Here is a 16,245-nt window from a genome sequence, read left to right as displayed (position 1 = left end):
ATGGGAATGACTGTTGGTCCCACTTGGAAGGTTGCAAACCACTAAAATGAGGAAAAAAGAGTCCGTGGAAGTGTAAAATGAATGCTTGTTCCCATAACATTCTGTTTTTATCCCTCAACCAGCATTCATCACACTATCTGGAATTATTATGGCACATTTGTCTCTTTGTCCTACTAAAATGAACTCACTGAGAGTAAATCATAATTTTTTTCTGTGCAGGTTGACCATATATAGGTTGTCCACACAAAAATACTTTGAAGAGAAAAAGAGAGAGAGGGATGTGTTAATGTTTAGGCAGGAAATCAGAAATAAAGTGGGACTCTCCTCAATAAACTCATAACCATCTTGTCTCTACCCCCATACCTAGCACATGTTAGGCACTTGATAAATATCTGTGAATGAATGATATTTTTGTATAGCTCTTTGATCAAAGTAGATATTTGTAGTCATTCTATGATTATGAATTTGGTCTATTATAAAGGAATAACGTAAAACTAAGGATAAGCTTGCTGTTATCATACTTTGATAATGGAAATTTTGTTGATGGGTCTTTTTCTGAAGAACTAAAGACGCCTTATAGAAACATGTATATAGGAGCTATTTTAAAAATAACTTTTCTCATTATTTTTGAGAACAGAAAACAGGAAGTATGATATGAAGTAGGAAGAGGTAGTTCTGATTAAAACACAATACTATCAGCATGATTGAGAAAAATCAAAATAAGTAGGTAAGTTAGGATTTGCTGGCTATCTGAAAAGACTGCTCAAAACCAACAGTGATTAGAAATTCTGATTGCAAAATAAATTTATTCATTGTGAAACCCAAACTCAAATCAGGTTCAGGAGTTGTTATGACCAGATATTATAATCACCAGGGGAAAGAGTCTGTGTTAATGGTCATCTACTGTTACTGTAGGGTGTAGGCTTAATGCAAAATGCATGAATTAATAGCATCATTTGCAAATATTGGCTTTTCTAATAATTAAAAAAACACTTTATTACCCTGATTTATTTAGTAAGAAAAATATTTTAATTAAGATCATATTTTAATATTACATACATATAAACTTTCCTAAGTGAAGTATCCTCTTAAAATATGAATGACTCTCCCTTCATCTTCTTAACAAATTTAGATTGTTTCCTTGATACTGAGTTGTTGTTAGATGTGCCTTACTTTTATATACTTCGAAACATAACTTAGTTTTGCATCTTTTTCAGGATGTTCTTGAGGAGAGAATTTCTCTGGAAGTTCAACTGGAACAGCTTCGACCATTCTCTCACCTATAAGCCAATTGCCGTTAACTGTGAACATACCCATTTTTAAGCAGTTTTGGGTTCAAGCCAATTTGGAGACCCAAACATTCAGCTCACTGCTTAATTCAACGTTAAATTTTATGATTCTGTTTTGCCCTATATGTTCACCTGTATTTAAGTATCTTTTATTTTTTAATTTCAACAATAAAAGGGTCAGGATGACTTTTCTTGGAGGATATATTTTGTTTGTTGGTATAGCCCACCCATCTTACTCCATAGTATCAGGAATACATGACATTGGTTCAGCATATTTACCTGGCCAGCACCTCACACAGATTTGGTTTACAGAATGGCCTTCCCATCTATATCTCAAGCACAAATACTTGTAAAAGGAGAGAAAATTAAATAAATTGTCAATTTGTTTTTTAGGTTTAATATTTTACATAAAGCATCTATATTTTGTAAAAATTTTGAAAATGAGTTTCCTACTTAATTTTTGATTTGAAAGAACTGTATTGGTTGAGGCATCCTTTAACCATAATCAGTGTTCTTTGGCGGTCCTGTGGTACTTCCAGGTTCTTCTATGTTAACTTGAGGGGCAGATATTCTTATTTTCCCAGTGAAAATTGGAGCAGTTTTGCCAATAACCTAGAATTGTTGTGTGTGTGATTTTACCTCAGCAGTCATGTAAACTTATGAAGATGCTATGAAGACAGGTCTTTCTTGATTGTCTCCTAGAAGCGAAGGGAAGGTATTGTGACCACAAACAACATAAGTACCACCCAATGCAAACATCATCATTTTTTGCATGATTTATGCATTTAACTCTCAATTAGAAGCTTATGCTTATCAGTTGCTACAGAGATTATTTTCAAATAATAATGTTTTAAAACATCTGAGGGCATTGATTATTCATGAAATAAATGGAAATTTCTGGAGATTTCTAATTTACTTTCAGCTATCTTGTCATTCAATCTTCAGCCATATAGATTGGTTTTTCCTATTAACAGAGCTTCTGCAGTGTGCCCTATTCAGGATGATATAATGTCGTATGATTTGTTTCATATTTATATGATATAGATACATTTTGATCACATATGTAAATTTGCATTCACTGCTGACCAACATCAGATGTAGAGGTTTATTCTGTAGGATCACAGAATCAAAGTGTGATTTTATACTAATAACACAGAACAATATTTTAACTTCTCTACATTTTTAATAGGAATTTAAATTTTTAAGAATTAGAAGGAATTTTGTATGTTATTGGAAAAAAGAAACTTTAAAATAGCCCAGTTCACAGTCCAAGGGTATACTTGTAGATTTTTATTATCTGAAAAGAGAATATGAAAGAGAAAGGAAACTGACAAATGAAAGCTCCCAAGATTAATACCGACTTTACTTAAAAAATGTGTATACATCAGCAGAAGTTCCAAGTGGCTAATAGATTTATAGCTTCAGTTTGTTAAATAATTAAATGATTTTAAAAGTACAGAAAACTACTGAACACCTGTTTTGCTGTTTCTTGAAACACAATTGTCTTAATTATTTTTGTTTCCTAAAAGTTTTTTTTCCCCCCAACAGCCTTCTAATTTAACAATGTCTAATTTAACTTTTTGAAACTTCTTACTTGGAAGGTCTGAAAATTTTAACTTTGCAACCAAAAGACACTTAAAAATCAGGGATCCCTGGGTGGTGCAGCGGTTTGGCGCCTGCCTTTGGCCCAGGGCGCGATCCTGGAGACCAGGGATCGAATCCCACGTCGGGCTCCCGGTGCATGGAGCCTGCTTCTCCCTCTGCCTGTGTCTCTGCCTCTCTCTCTCTCTCTCTGTGACTATCATAAATAAATTAAAAAAAAAAAAAATTAAAAAAATCACGGTACTTTTTAGTACTTCATAGTGGTTTATTTTTAATGCTCTCTGGAGGAGTATGTTCACATTAAGGATGTATGTAATAGGTTTTTGAGTAAATTGCCCTTTAAAATTCTTATACACATTTTTAAATCAATAATTATATCATGAAAATTTATAAAGATGGGATTGGTAAATCAAAATATTTCTCTAGACTGATCATTAAGAAATGCTTGTTTATACTGACTTTTTCATTAGATCATAAAACAAAAGTTTAAGTACACAATTATCCTTGTTCTGTCTTAGGTTTTATCAGTCAAATTAAATAATACTGTCTGAAAAATAACTACAAAAAGAAGTGCTTCAGAATTTTGGGCTCAAATTGTTATTACTATACATTTCTTTGCATAGTTGAACATAGGTGATAAAGTTTAAAAGTTAGGAGGGACTTTATGGGTCATCCTAGTTCATTCTCCCATCATCCATGACAAATCATCATTCCGCTTCCTACTGTATCTTCTGGAACACAAAATACACCATCTTTGCCAGGGAGAATTAGCGTCCATAATGTTTTCTCACTTCTCCATACTACTTTTGATTGCACTTTGGAGCACTGACAACCATAGGAATTTATCATCCTCAGCCTCTGTAGCACAAATCCATTCATGTTTTGGACCATGAAGAATAAATGCATTCTTGACATCTGTAAAAAATATTTCAAGCCCACTAATTAATCCTGGCAGGTCACAATCAAAAGAAAAGAAAATGTTTTAAAATTCAATAATTGATCAAGTCATCTTGAGGAGTGTATTGACAACTGAAAAGGAATTCCAACAAACACAAGTCCATTTTAGAATATAACTTACTAAAAATACTGAATAATTGTAATATAATCTAAAATAATCTCGTCTTTGTGATTGTTTAATTAGCAGTTATTTTTAAAGACTAAGTGGTAAATGATGTCATGTTCTTTAATTCCTTGTCTCAGCCACTCCAGAAGAAACTAGCACCAGTAACAGTCTGCCTTGAGTTGGTGCAAGTAAAGATGCTGAGAGCTAAGCCTGACCCACCTTGGTATGAAGGCCTTTGTTAGAATTAAGCCACCTATGTAGCTGACAGCAATTTGACAACTGGACAGTGCTGACTTAAGGGGAGATGAAAAGTAGATATCTTACTCTCCTTAACCATTCCTAGTGATTATAGATATGTCACCTGAGTTTGTCTTCTAGGTGGAAATACTTATTTTCACCTTTGGTATTCATTTTTTCTCAGGTTCAGATTTAAAATGATGCTAAAGCTAAAGGGAAGCAATCCTTTTTACAGGGTGAGTTCCCTAAAACCTTTGTCAGTCCTGCCTTCACGTGGTGAAAAGGATTGGAACGAGAGGTACTCCATTCAGATTGGCCTAACAGGAAAGAGAAGGATCCTTTTGAGCTTAAGAAGTAGAGTGTAGGACAATAATTAAAAATAGGCATGGTAGTTTTAAGTAGGGTTTCTTTTTGTAACAGACGACAGTTCCATTGAGATTAATGAGTGAAATGTTTGTTATTAAACATCCTTTGCAAATCTGTTAATTAGAGAAGAACTGTCAACTTGAATATGAACTTAAAAGGTACACAGATCTGTAGTAATCACTTTGTTCTAGTGGAATGGAAACAGCATATAAAAATTAAAAAAAAAATAGTAACATTGATAGGCAGTACAGAGTCCTAGTAAAATGGAAAAATAATAGGTAAAAGTGTAAAGTTGTAACATTTACAAGCAGTAGTAAGTAGTGGCTCTCCTGGCTGATTGCTTCAAAGAACTCAGGATAATGTGGGTTCATGCTTCCCTTTGTGATTTTCAAAAGTTATTTTCCTAATAATGTAGTGCATGTCTGACAATGCCAGCATTCCTTTCTTTTGCTATTTCAGGTAGATGCAAATTTACATTAATGAAATCCTAAAAACATTGGGAGAACTATTTGCAAACTTGGAAATGAAAATTCCATTCCTTTTTCTATATTTCAATAGTTAATGAGCATTATATAATACAGCTTTCTAAAGGTCTTTAACTCTTGGAAGAAAAAGAATACATACATTTGGAATCTGGAATATCCTCTACAAGTAACCTATGAAGGGCCACTGATGCAATGAACTGGTAGGTGGATTTTGAAGTTCTTTCAAATGGAGTATGCAGTGTGCCCCGACTAGAAACCAGCAGTGCATCATTGAAGAGGAAAAGACTGAGGTCACAGGTTTGTTCGTAGAGCCTGTGTTTTTTTGTTTTGTTTTGTTTTTTTAATATTTATTTATTTATTTATGATAGTCACACAGAGAGAGAGGCAGAGACACAGGCAGAGGGAGAAGCAGGCTCCATGCACCGGGAGCCCGATGTGGGATTTGATCCCGGGTCTCCAGGATCACGCCCTGGGCCAAAGGCAGGCGCCAAACCGCTGCGCCACCCAGGGATCCCCGTAGAGCCTGTGTTAAAGTGGAAAAGGGTTAGGTAGACCTACACGCTTTGTTACACAGTACACCATTTTTGCATTGATAAGCCAACAGTCAAGGCTTTGCCCACTACAGACCTTTGGGGTGGCTCGTTGGAGTTCTCATATTTTCCTCCTGGTGTGAAGAGTCCCTTCTGTCTCAGACCAATGCTGTGGGTGGGCCTCAAGGTTCTTGGTGGAATGAATTGACTTACCTGCTAGGCAAGGATTCAATCAATATGAGGGAAAGGGACATGGAACTTCTCCTTTCTGACATGAATCATGCTAGAGCTGTGTCATTAAACCTCTGTCAAGTTTGGAATTTTGTGTCTGATGTACCCTAGTATTGGTTTACTTGTGTGTGTACTCACCAGGGAGTCAAGCAACATGTTGTGGAGGAGCTAGCACCCCACACACACCCATACACCAGGAGAGACCACGTGAGGGTATCTCAGTGTTTTGATAGGATAACCCAAAAAACGTTTTTCTCTTAGAAGCATCAAGCAACCCTCAGTTACTCTAAGGAAGGGAGTCTGGCTTGATGTTCAGAGGAAGTCTCATTTTTTACCTTTACCATATTTGTTTGATTTTTAAATTGTCAATTTAAATCCTTATAAAGTTGTACATAAATGCTTAAGTGGCATCAATCCATACCATTGGCTTTTTTTTTTTAAGTGTCCTTTTTTGTTTCACTTTTTCTTTTTGCTTGGTCCCCTCCTCCCTGCACTCAGGCCAACCACTCTCTATCTTTGTTTTCATCCTTGCTCAGGTAATCCCACCCACACATAGGTATGTATGTATACATCTATTTATAGGTAGGTTGCCATAATTTTACAAAAATGGTTATATTATCCACAGTTTTTTCCTGCTTTTCTCACTTAGGAATGGGAATCACTTCAAGTTAACCTTTTTTTTTTTTTTTTTTTTTTTTTTTTTTTTTTTATTCATGATAGAGAGAGGCAGAGACACAGGAAGGAGAAGCAGGCTCCATGCCGGGAACCCGACGCGGGATTCGATCCCAAGACTCCAGGATCGCGCCCTGGGCCAAAGGCAGGCACTAAACCGCTGAGCCACCCAGGGATCCCAAGTTAACTATTTTTTATTTTGCTTTATTTTATTTATGTTTTTTTTTTTTAATTTATTTGAAAGAACTCAAGTGGGGGGAGGGACAGAGTGAGAGAATCTCCAGCAGACCCTACACTGATCCCAGGACCTGATATGACCTGAGCCAAAATCAAGAGTCCAATGCTTAACGAACTGAGCCACCCAGGTGCCCCTTTATTATTTTTAATGGCCAAATAATACTTTAGGGTGTGGGTAGACCATCATTTATTCAACTATTCCCCTTTTGATGCTCAGTGATTTTGTTCTTTGTTTTTGTTTAAAGATTTTATTTATTCATGAGAAATGGAGAGGCAGAGATACAGAGGGAGAACAGGCTCCTCGAAGGGAGCCCTGGATTCAATCCCAGGACCCAGGATGACACCCTGATCTGAAGGTGCACACTCAACACTGAGCCACCCAGGTGTCCCGATGCTCAGTGATTTTGTTTACAGACTTGGGTCTCTTTTCTCCCTTCCCTCCTTTCACTAGTTCTTTATTGCCACTATGTGCAATGTTCGAATAAACTGATCTTCACATAAAATCAAATCCCTTACACGGTTACTTCTATCAAATAGGCCTGTGGAGGGTAGGATTGATTGGTCAAAGGTTTTATGTATTTTTATCAAAAACTTTCAGATTGATGGGCAGCCTGGGTGGCTCAGCAATTTAGCACTGCCTTCAGTCCAGGGCGTAATCCTGGAGAGCTGGGATCAAGTCCTGCATCGGGCCCCCTGCATGGAGCCTGCTTCTCTCTCTGCCTGTGTCTGTCTCTTTCTATGTCTCTCATGAATAAATAAATAAAATCTTAAAAAAAAAAAAAAACTGATTGCTGTCCATAAAAGCTGCTAAAATTACCATTTAGAATTCATTGTATATGACAATGGCTCTGACTTACACACAGTACAAACTTTAATGTCCCTCTAAATTACCTGGAGATTTTTGTTAAAATGCAAATTTTGATGCAGTAGAGCTAGAGTTCTGAGATTTTCTGCATCTATAATAGCTCCCTTATAATGCTGATGTGCAGAGCACACTTTGAGTGGTGAGGCATTTAAACCATCTATTAGTTACAACTGTGTCATGCTAGGCAAAGGATTGGATCCAGAGTCCTGGTGAGGACTATTATATTTCAGGTTCAGCTATTTGGAGAGTGTTAGGAGGTACTGGCTATGTTAAGTGTATGGTTAAGGAGAAATGCAGTGGTCACCCAACCACCAGAGCCAGCTTTGCCTTTCTCACACATTTTCTCTCCATGTCTATGTGGTTATGACTTAGGCTGGAAGGAGTGTGGTGCTTCACATATACTGATGTCTTACAGGAAATCATATTCTAGATCAAGTTGATAGGGTATCCTGACAATAATGGTGCATATAGAACTAGTGACGAGGAAGAGAGGAAGCAAGAAAGGTAGGAGATATTTAAATCTGTGTGTAATGGTCTATATGTGGTGAATGGCCACTTTAAGTAGATAAGAGAACCCCACCCATATTGTCCTTTTCTGGCAATTTTACCATATAACTAATAAGAAGAACAATTACTTCTCCTCTCGTACCAGTTTAGAAAAATGTTCAAAGCTATAATAAAACTCTGCTGTTTTACCTGAATTATCAGAATGTGTTCTAAAGGAGTGGCTTTGAAAGGGGTGGTTGCTTTGGTAAGTAATCACCTTTTTCCTTTGGAAAGGGTCACACTGGGGGTGGAGGTAAAGGAGAGGATCCCAATTTTGTGACCCACAGGGAGCGAGCGGGTGGTTGGCCCAAGGAAGGGCAGGAGCAGGCACATTATCTCGGAATTGAGGCCACTTGTAATTAGAGGACGTGAACAGGGAAGGAGGCTTGAAGACACAAAGAGGTTTTCATTATTTCAATCTGATTATGCGAGTGCTATTTAAAATCTGTTCTATCTAGAAAAAAAGGTTTTCAGGGGGATCCCTGGGTGGCTCAACGGTTTAACGCCTGCCTTCGGCCCAGGGTGTGATCCTGGAGTCCCGGGATGGAGTCACACATTGGGCTCCCTGCATGGGGCCTGCTAATCCCTCTGCCTGTGTCTGCTTCTCTCTCTGTGTGTCTCTCTCATGAATGAATAAATAAAATCTCTAAAAAAAAAAAAAAAAAAAAAGGTTTTCAAAAGCCATTTACTAAGTTAAGACCCTCAAGGAGCACCTGGGCAGCTCAGTAGGTTAAGTGTTGTACTCTTGATTTGGGCTCAGGTCATGATCTCAGGGTGGTGGGATCAAGTCCTGTGTCAGGCTCAGCATGGAGTCTGCTTGTCCCTCTCCATCTGCTCCTCCCACCATTCATACTGTCTCTCACCCTCCCTCCTTAAAATGAGTGGATAAAATCTTTAAAAGAAAGAAGGAAAGGGAGAGCATAGGGAAGGAAGGGAGCGAGGGAGGGAGGCCCTCAAGATCTCCAACAATTTTCATGCAGAGATGAGAAACACCAGAACCTTTTTTAAAAACTTAACAATAGTTCTACATATGTCAAAGTAAATAATTTCACCTTTCATATTGACATAATAAAGCAATAGAAGTGGAAACTATGGATCCTAATAGGGTTTCAGAAAGCCACTTCTGCAGATTCAAAAGAACCAACTCCAACTCCAAGAACCAATTCCAAGGGTACAATTTCTTTTCCCCTGAACTTGTGTAGGGTTTCTTTTCTTGTTCAGAAATAGTTCAAATGACTCAGCAGAATATAACAGGTCTATTACAGTTTAAATTACTAATATCATTCTAGAAATGTTTTATTGTTGTTTATTGTATTAGACTGCCAACAGGATGAAGTACCCAACTTATATAAATACATAAAACCTTGAAAGGAATCTTACAACCTCGGGCATGAACAGACAACAGTGAGCTATAGGTTCTCTGAGCCGACCTGAACCACAACTGTAGCTCCTATAAATCCACACGCTGACTTTTGATGCTAGCGGCTTTCTGAGTTTCCAGGATAAGAATCGATTCAGAGCCAGAGGCCAGTATCCCTGGGAAGTCCCCAATATGTAGTTGCCTTGGTAAGTGACTGCCGGTCTCTTTGTGTAAGGCTAAGAAGAATGTTTACACTATGCATTTTGGGCAGTGTAATAGGGGTTTTCCCCAAGAGGACTTGGTCTGAGAAGTAGATGTCTCCCTTCGGTGATTCAAGGCCATGCCACTATTTACCAGTCCTAGAGGGCTTCATCTTTTGTCACCTTTGCATCAAGTGAAGGAAGAGAGAACAACAAGAACATAAAAAGCCTGTTTAAAAACCAGCAGGCTTGGGATCCCTGGGTGGCGCAGTGGTTTAGCGCCTGCCTTTGGCCCGGGGCGTGATCCTGGAGACCCAGGATCGAATCCCACATCGGGCTCCCGGTGCATGGAGCCTGCTTCTCCCTCTGCCTGTGTCTCTGCCTCTCTCTCTCTCTATATCATAAATAAAAATAAAATAAAAAAATAAAAACCAGCAGGCTTAAGTCACATCAATGCAAATTGGTGTTTCTGGAAAAATGATATAAAAGTTCCAAATTACGGGATCCCTGGGTGGCGCAGCGGTTTGGCGCCTGCCTTTGGCCCAGGGCGTGATCCTGGAGACCCGGGATCGAATCCCACATCGGGCTCCCGGTGCATGGAGCCTGCTTCTCCCTCTGCCTGTGTCTCTGCGCCTCTCTCTCTCTCTCTGTGACTATCATAAATAAATAAAAATTTAAAAAAAAGTTCCAAATTACATATTATAAAAGCTTAACATATCCCCAAACTGTGGGCTGTATCCATAGACCAATAGCTCCAAATCACCTCGCTCTAAAACGACCCTATGACTTCATCTCTAGCCCAGAGGAAATGTTTTCATTTATGGTGTAAATATTTACTTGTTTTTTTCTGTCACAGCTCTTGTCTATTAGTAATTTGGCTAGTACGTGCTACTCAGCTGATGAATTTATTTAGAGGAAGGTTCAGTTCATTTTTTCACCTGCTGGCCTAATCAGTAGATAGAGCAGTGAAACTTGGTTTTGAATTTCAGACCAGCACTTTTTCTGTGGCCTCAGAAAACTTACTTAAATCCAGATTCTCACCAATAACACTGTTCCAGTCCTACATGCCTTAGCAAGTGATTGTAATGAGTGTATCAAATGAGAGACTTTAAAAATATGATAGGGGCACCTGGCTAGTTCAGTGGGAAGAGCATGTGACTCTTGATCTCGGGGTTGTGAGTTTAAGCCCCATGTTGGGTGTAGAGATTACAATAAAAAATAAAAGCGTTGACTTAAAAATATGGTAAATTATAAAGCCTTATACTCATGTGAGTCAGTATTATAAATATAAGCAGAGTTTCCTCTGAATAGAAATCCCTAGTGGAAGTTATGGGAATGGGATTTCTTAAGTTTTATGGGACATTCCAAAATGATAGAAAACAAAGTTGCAGGCTAAATATTTTATAATACTTTTTGGAATATGAACCTATCTTGTATTTACTTAATTTTAAATGTTAAAGTTACATTTACATTTATTTGCTTGGCAAATCACTGAGATAGTACCTATTTTAATATAAATGTACCTCATAATTAGAGGGTAAAATAATTTAGTATTCTCCCATTGTCCTCAAATTCTTAATTGTACTCTCTGTTGTCCCAATACTGAAAACAAGCCTAAATTCTAATAATTGAGAATCTGGTTTCTGGTTGGACAGGTAAAGAGCTTGGAAGTCCTAACTTCCAACCTCACAACAAAAAAGAAGCTGAAAACCTCAGCATCAACAACTCTTCTCTGATGTATCGGTGAATTAAGGTCACAAGGGAAACCAGCACCCCAAAAGCTGGAGAGACACTGACAGAAGCACAGCTTACTGGAAGCAGAAACTCCTTGCTGGAGGAGCATCAAAAAAGAGTATTTAAAGGAGAACCGACTAATTGTTAAGAGTCAGTGTGAACTACTTTAAGAGAGTAGCAACTCCTGGAAGCCTAGCCTTAGGGGAACATTCTCTCTCCATTTGCATGAATTTAAAACTTTCAGGAGTTTTACTTCCAGGAGCACCACTAGGTTCTCACTGTGAAGATCAAAGAAAAATATTTTCATTATTCCTGATAGGGAGGGGAATGGTAACTTTTTAGAAATGGTGCCGGAAAAGTTCTCTTCTCTTTACCAAAGGAAAAGATGGGGTAAACCTTACAGTTTACCTCAAGGGAAACTATTTTACCAGAATCTAACCATATGGGGGAAGGGAAACACCTACCTCCAGGCCCCTCTAGCCTTCCTGTCTCTTAGAGGTGTACAACAAAACAAAAAGGACTGAAAGACACTTGTGAGAGTCCTAGCCCAGGGGCACAGCTCACTAAAAAATTAAGACCTAATCATGAGATTATAGAACTCTTCTTCCCTTCCCATTTGACACCACATCAAAAGGATTCCTTATAATGACAAGGGATTACAGCTAATAAGAACTAGAAGGCTCAGACCCTATTTAAGGGATCTCTAGGGAAACTTAGTGACAACAGGGGAGACAAAAACAAGAATACCAAAATAAACTGTAGCCTCTGATACCACAGCTACAACAAGCAGTAAAAATAGGCTAATATCTAGCCACATAAACAAAACCTCACACTGAAGAACTGTTTACATCAGTTCTTTTTTTTTTTAAGATTTTATTTTATTTTATTTATTTTTAAAGATTTTATTTATTTATTCATGGGAGACAAACAGAGAGAGAGAGAGAGACAGAGAGACAGAGACACAGGCTCCATGCAGGGACCCGGGTCTCCAGGATCAGGCCCTGGGCTGAAGTGAAGGCAGTGCTAAACTGCTGAGCCACCAGGGATGCCATACATCAGTTCTTTTCACCTAACATGTCATGTCTAGCTTTCAACAAAAAAAATTACAAGTCATACGAAGAGAAAAGAGAACAGTTTGACAAATCAAGCATCAGAGTCAGACTTATATGGCAGGGATATTGTTGGAATTATTAGATCAGGAATTTAAAATATTTATAATGAATAAGCCAAGTACTCTAATGAAAAAGGAGGACAACATGCAACAAAAGAACAGATGAGTAATAGAAACAAAGAAATGGAAACTAAGAATTAAAAGATTGTAGATTTAAAAACACTGAAATGGAAATGAGTAATGCCTCTGATGGGCTCTTTAGCAGACTGGACATAGCTGAGGAAAGAATCAATGAGCTTGAAGATACATCAATAGAAACTTCCCAAACTGAAAAGCAAAGAGAAAAAAAAAGACTGAAAAAGAAAGGAACAAACTACCCAAGAAATGTGGGACAATTACAAAAGGTGTACATATGTATAATGGGACTATCATCACATGGAGAAAAAAGACAAAGGAACAACAGAAGAAATACCTGAAGTGATGATGGCTGAGAATTTTCCAAAATTATTGAGAGTCCAAAACCACAGGTCCAGGAAACTTAGAGAATACCAAGCAGGGTGAATACCAAAATTTCTACACCTAGGCATATTACATTCAAAATCCAGAAAATCAAAGATAAAATCTTGGGGGGGAAAAAAAAAGAACAAAAAAAAAAAAAAAACACTTTACCAAAGAAGAACAAGAATAAGAATTACACCAGATGTCTCTTCAGAAACCAGGCAAACAAGAAGAGAGTAAAATGTTGAAAGAAAAGACAATTCTGTAGCCAGCAAAATTATTCTTCAAAAGTGAAAGAGAAATAAAGACTCTCAAGAATTGAGGAAATTCATTGCAGTAGATCTGCCTAGAAAGAAATGTTAAAAGAAGTTCTTTAGAGAGAAGGTAAATTATGTAGGCAAGAAATAAATTCTAATATTAAAAACAAATATAAAATAAATTCTAATAATAAAAAACTGGAATAATCCCTAGCACATCTCCTACCACCCCAGTGTGCTTAGAATTGCTGGTTTGATAGCTAGTTTCCTTCCATCCCTACAGCTCATTTCTATTGCTACTGAACAAAAACAACAAAACAAAACAAAAACACTATGATAATGAGAAAAGTGACACAATTGTGTCATTTGATTTTCATTTGATTTTTCATTTCTCTAGTCAAGAAAAAGGGGAAAGCCCTGGATTTCTTCCAACCACCCCCCCCCCGCCCCCCGCCAACCGACCTACATCTTTGGGAAATATTCACTGAAATATTAATTGAAATAACAGGCAAATCCATTTTTATTTCTTTTATTGGAGCTAGACAAATTAAAGGAGTTGATTTCTCTCCATTTGGTTACTATTTGCTGAGTTGTCATCTTTGCCATTAATATTGAGAACATAGTTTTGCAAACAATTTTCTAAAGCAGGTATCAGCAAATTATGGCCCCATCACTTGTTTTATAAATAAAATTTTACTGTAACACAGCCATGCTCTTTCATTTATGTATTGTACTGTTTATGAAGATTGCATTATTTATGTATCATTATGTTGCTACTTTTGTGCTACAATGAAGTTAGTAGTTGCCACAAAAATCATCTGGCCAACAAGACCTAGGATGTTTACTATCTGACCCTTTACAAAGAAAGTTTGCCGGTCCTTGTTATAGAGGAGGAAAGGGATTGCCAGCTTACAGAAATTAGCACCCCTCCCATCTTTTGTTCTTACACTACTGTGAGCACTGTGCAAAACAGATATGGTGAGACCTCAATATATGGTGGTCTCTTGGTGAGATCTTTTTAATACTAACCTCAGTAACTCTTTGAGGATAATTAACTAGTCTTCTCTTTCTTATAGTTGAGCAAATCACTAGTGTGATACCCACAACACTTGGATCTTCTTTCAGTAGGAAAATGACCATCCTCAGAATTCCTGACTCTACGCAGTTTGTGATTCTGGCAGAGATAATGTATTTTCTCACATTCTATCCAGTTTCTGCCTGGAATGTGAGTAAGGTCATAAAGCACCTTACAATGCTTCAGAGGAATGTGTGTGTTACATTTTCAGTCCAATACATAGATTACTGAATCCCATGTACAAAATGAGCAAGACGTAGTCACAGCCATAGGATAGCTGAATGTTTACCTTAAAGGGAAACTTACTGCCTCATCACAGCAGTGAAGTTGGGCTACATCTTGTACCCTAATCAAATATCTGTTTTCTTCTGATAGAGGCTGTGAAATCAAAAACAAAATTAGAAACATTCATAAATTTGTAGAAAATAAAAAGTTCCACTCCTGCAGAACTGTTCTATATCCCAGAAACTGTGTTGAGTAGAACTCTGTTGAATTATTAAAAAGTGAATATTTTTATTATTGACAAAATGGGTTTTCTTTACAAAGTCCACAGAACTCAGAATGAAAACTATATTTGATGGTGTTGTCCAATTCTTAAAAGTACCAGAAATTATGGTTTTATTTATAAATGCTTTAAATGCTTTCCTAGTATTAAAAAAAAGAGGGGGGGTGGTAGGGAGCATGTAAGAAGGGATCAAGGAAAGGAAAAGAATGGATTGTTAAAAATTCAGAAGCTGGGCCCTTGTACTGATTTAACCATGAGAGGATCACTTGGTGTGAACAGTGATTCAGAAGTAAGATCGGGCTCTGTGAGTTCCAAGATTTTGGACTTTTTGTAATCCAGTCAACTCCACTCTCCCTACCAAAATTTGCAGATCTAAATTCAAACAAAATAGCTCCATCTTGTTTCCCCAATTTGACCAAATAAAAATATTTCCAAAAAGTTGGTACCTTAATTCAACATATTTCATATATCGAGTTCCTACTATATGCCAAACATTAGAGGATATAAATCATAGCTCATACCTGATGGAGCTTCAGTCTCATGAACTAAGGAGTGGTAAAAAAAAAAAAAAAGTATGACAGAGATCTTCAGGGTGCTGTAGGATACCAAGAAGAGGGGAACTCACAGCTGGAGATGTTGGCAAACTTTACAAGGAAGGTAATGATTGAACTGGATTTTTAAAGGACAAATAGTTTATCCAATAGCATGAGAAAGAAGGCAATTTCAGAGAAGGAAAAGCATGGGCAAAGCACAAGTGTGTGGAGAAAGGCTAATGCAATTGCAGAACTATGAGATGATTTGTGTGATTTGATCATGAAGTGGGAGGCAAGGCAGTAAGAAAGAAGGAAGAGTGGAACCAGATGATATCCTATAGTTAATAACTAACAGAGGACTCTTGAGATTTTTTTCAGATGTCCTCAGTGTACAGAATCCTACACCAGGCACGATATACAGGAAAGTATAAAATAATAGGAGTCATGGCCCCTTTCCCCAAAGGAGGTCATGTTCACAGAAGTACCAATCAAGGAGCTGAGGCTGTAGAAAAGTTATGGGGGAGGGTCAAGTCCACTTGCACTTCTTCTCATATGCATCCTTACCGCTATCAAGGATGTGAAATGTGAAAGCTTGCTGGCACATGGCATGAAGCAGGCATTCAATAGATGTTAGCTGAATCAAAATCTGCATGTCTCCTTTTGCCAATGATGTGAGGTTAAAGTCACGAGCATGAGATGTAATGAGTAGGTCAGAATACGCACCGGGCATCCCCGCACGATTCTCTGTATGTCTGGCAGCTGATCTTTCATCCTGATGTTTTGCTTCATCTAGTAAACAAAGTGATTTTAAGCAAACTAAAATTGGAAAGTTTTTATACATTAAAAACA

At 37.6% G+C, this 16,245-nt stretch overlaps 2 protein-coding genes across 32 annotated transcripts in view; one reads left to right on the top strand and one right to left on the bottom strand.

Moving 5' to 3' along the window:
• REPS1 (RALBP1 associated Eps domain containing 1) overlaps nt 1-1,480 on the top strand; it is an 82,750-nt gene extending 81,270 nt beyond the window's left edge. For 7 of the 8 annotated variants that reach the window (XM_025422410.3, XM_025422412.3, XM_025422411.3 and 4 more), the window contains one exon: nt 1,218-1,480. In XM_025422410.3, the coding sequence (XP_025278195.1) occupies nt 1,218-1,286 (69 nt within the window). In that variant the 3' untranslated portion in view covers nt 1,287-1,480. Of the gene's footprint in view, nt 1-637; nt 1,135-1,217 lie in introns of those variants that run through there. The other variant, XM_049113076.1, reaches the window with a different exon arrangement.
• Nucleotides 1,465-16,245, bottom strand: part of ECT2L (epithelial cell transforming 2 like) — a 69,145-nt gene continuing 54,364 nt past the window's right edge. For 3 of the 24 annotated variants that reach the window (XM_049113118.1, XM_049113141.1, XM_025422414.3), the window contains 3 exons: nt 16,120-16,185; nt 14,665-14,736; nt 3,136-3,806 (listed from right to left, as the gene is read on the bottom strand). In XM_049113118.1, the coding sequence (XP_048969075.1) occupies nt 3,582-3,806; nt 14,665-14,736; nt 16,120-16,185 (363 nt within the window). In that variant the 3' untranslated portion in view covers nt 3,136-3,581. The other 21 variants (XR_007412299.1, XM_049113126.1, XR_007412316.1 and 18 more) reach the window with 18 other exon arrangements.

The sequence above is a fragment of the Canis lupus genome, chromosome 1 (assembly GCF_003254725.2).
Source record: "Canis lupus dingo isolate Sandy chromosome 1, ASM325472v2, whole genome shotgun sequence".
Taxonomy (NCBI): Eukaryota; Metazoa; Chordata; class Mammalia; order Carnivora; family Canidae; genus Canis; species Canis lupus.
The sequence above is the reverse complement of the archived record's forward strand: the minus strand, read 5'-3'. Positions and strand labels throughout refer to the sequence as shown.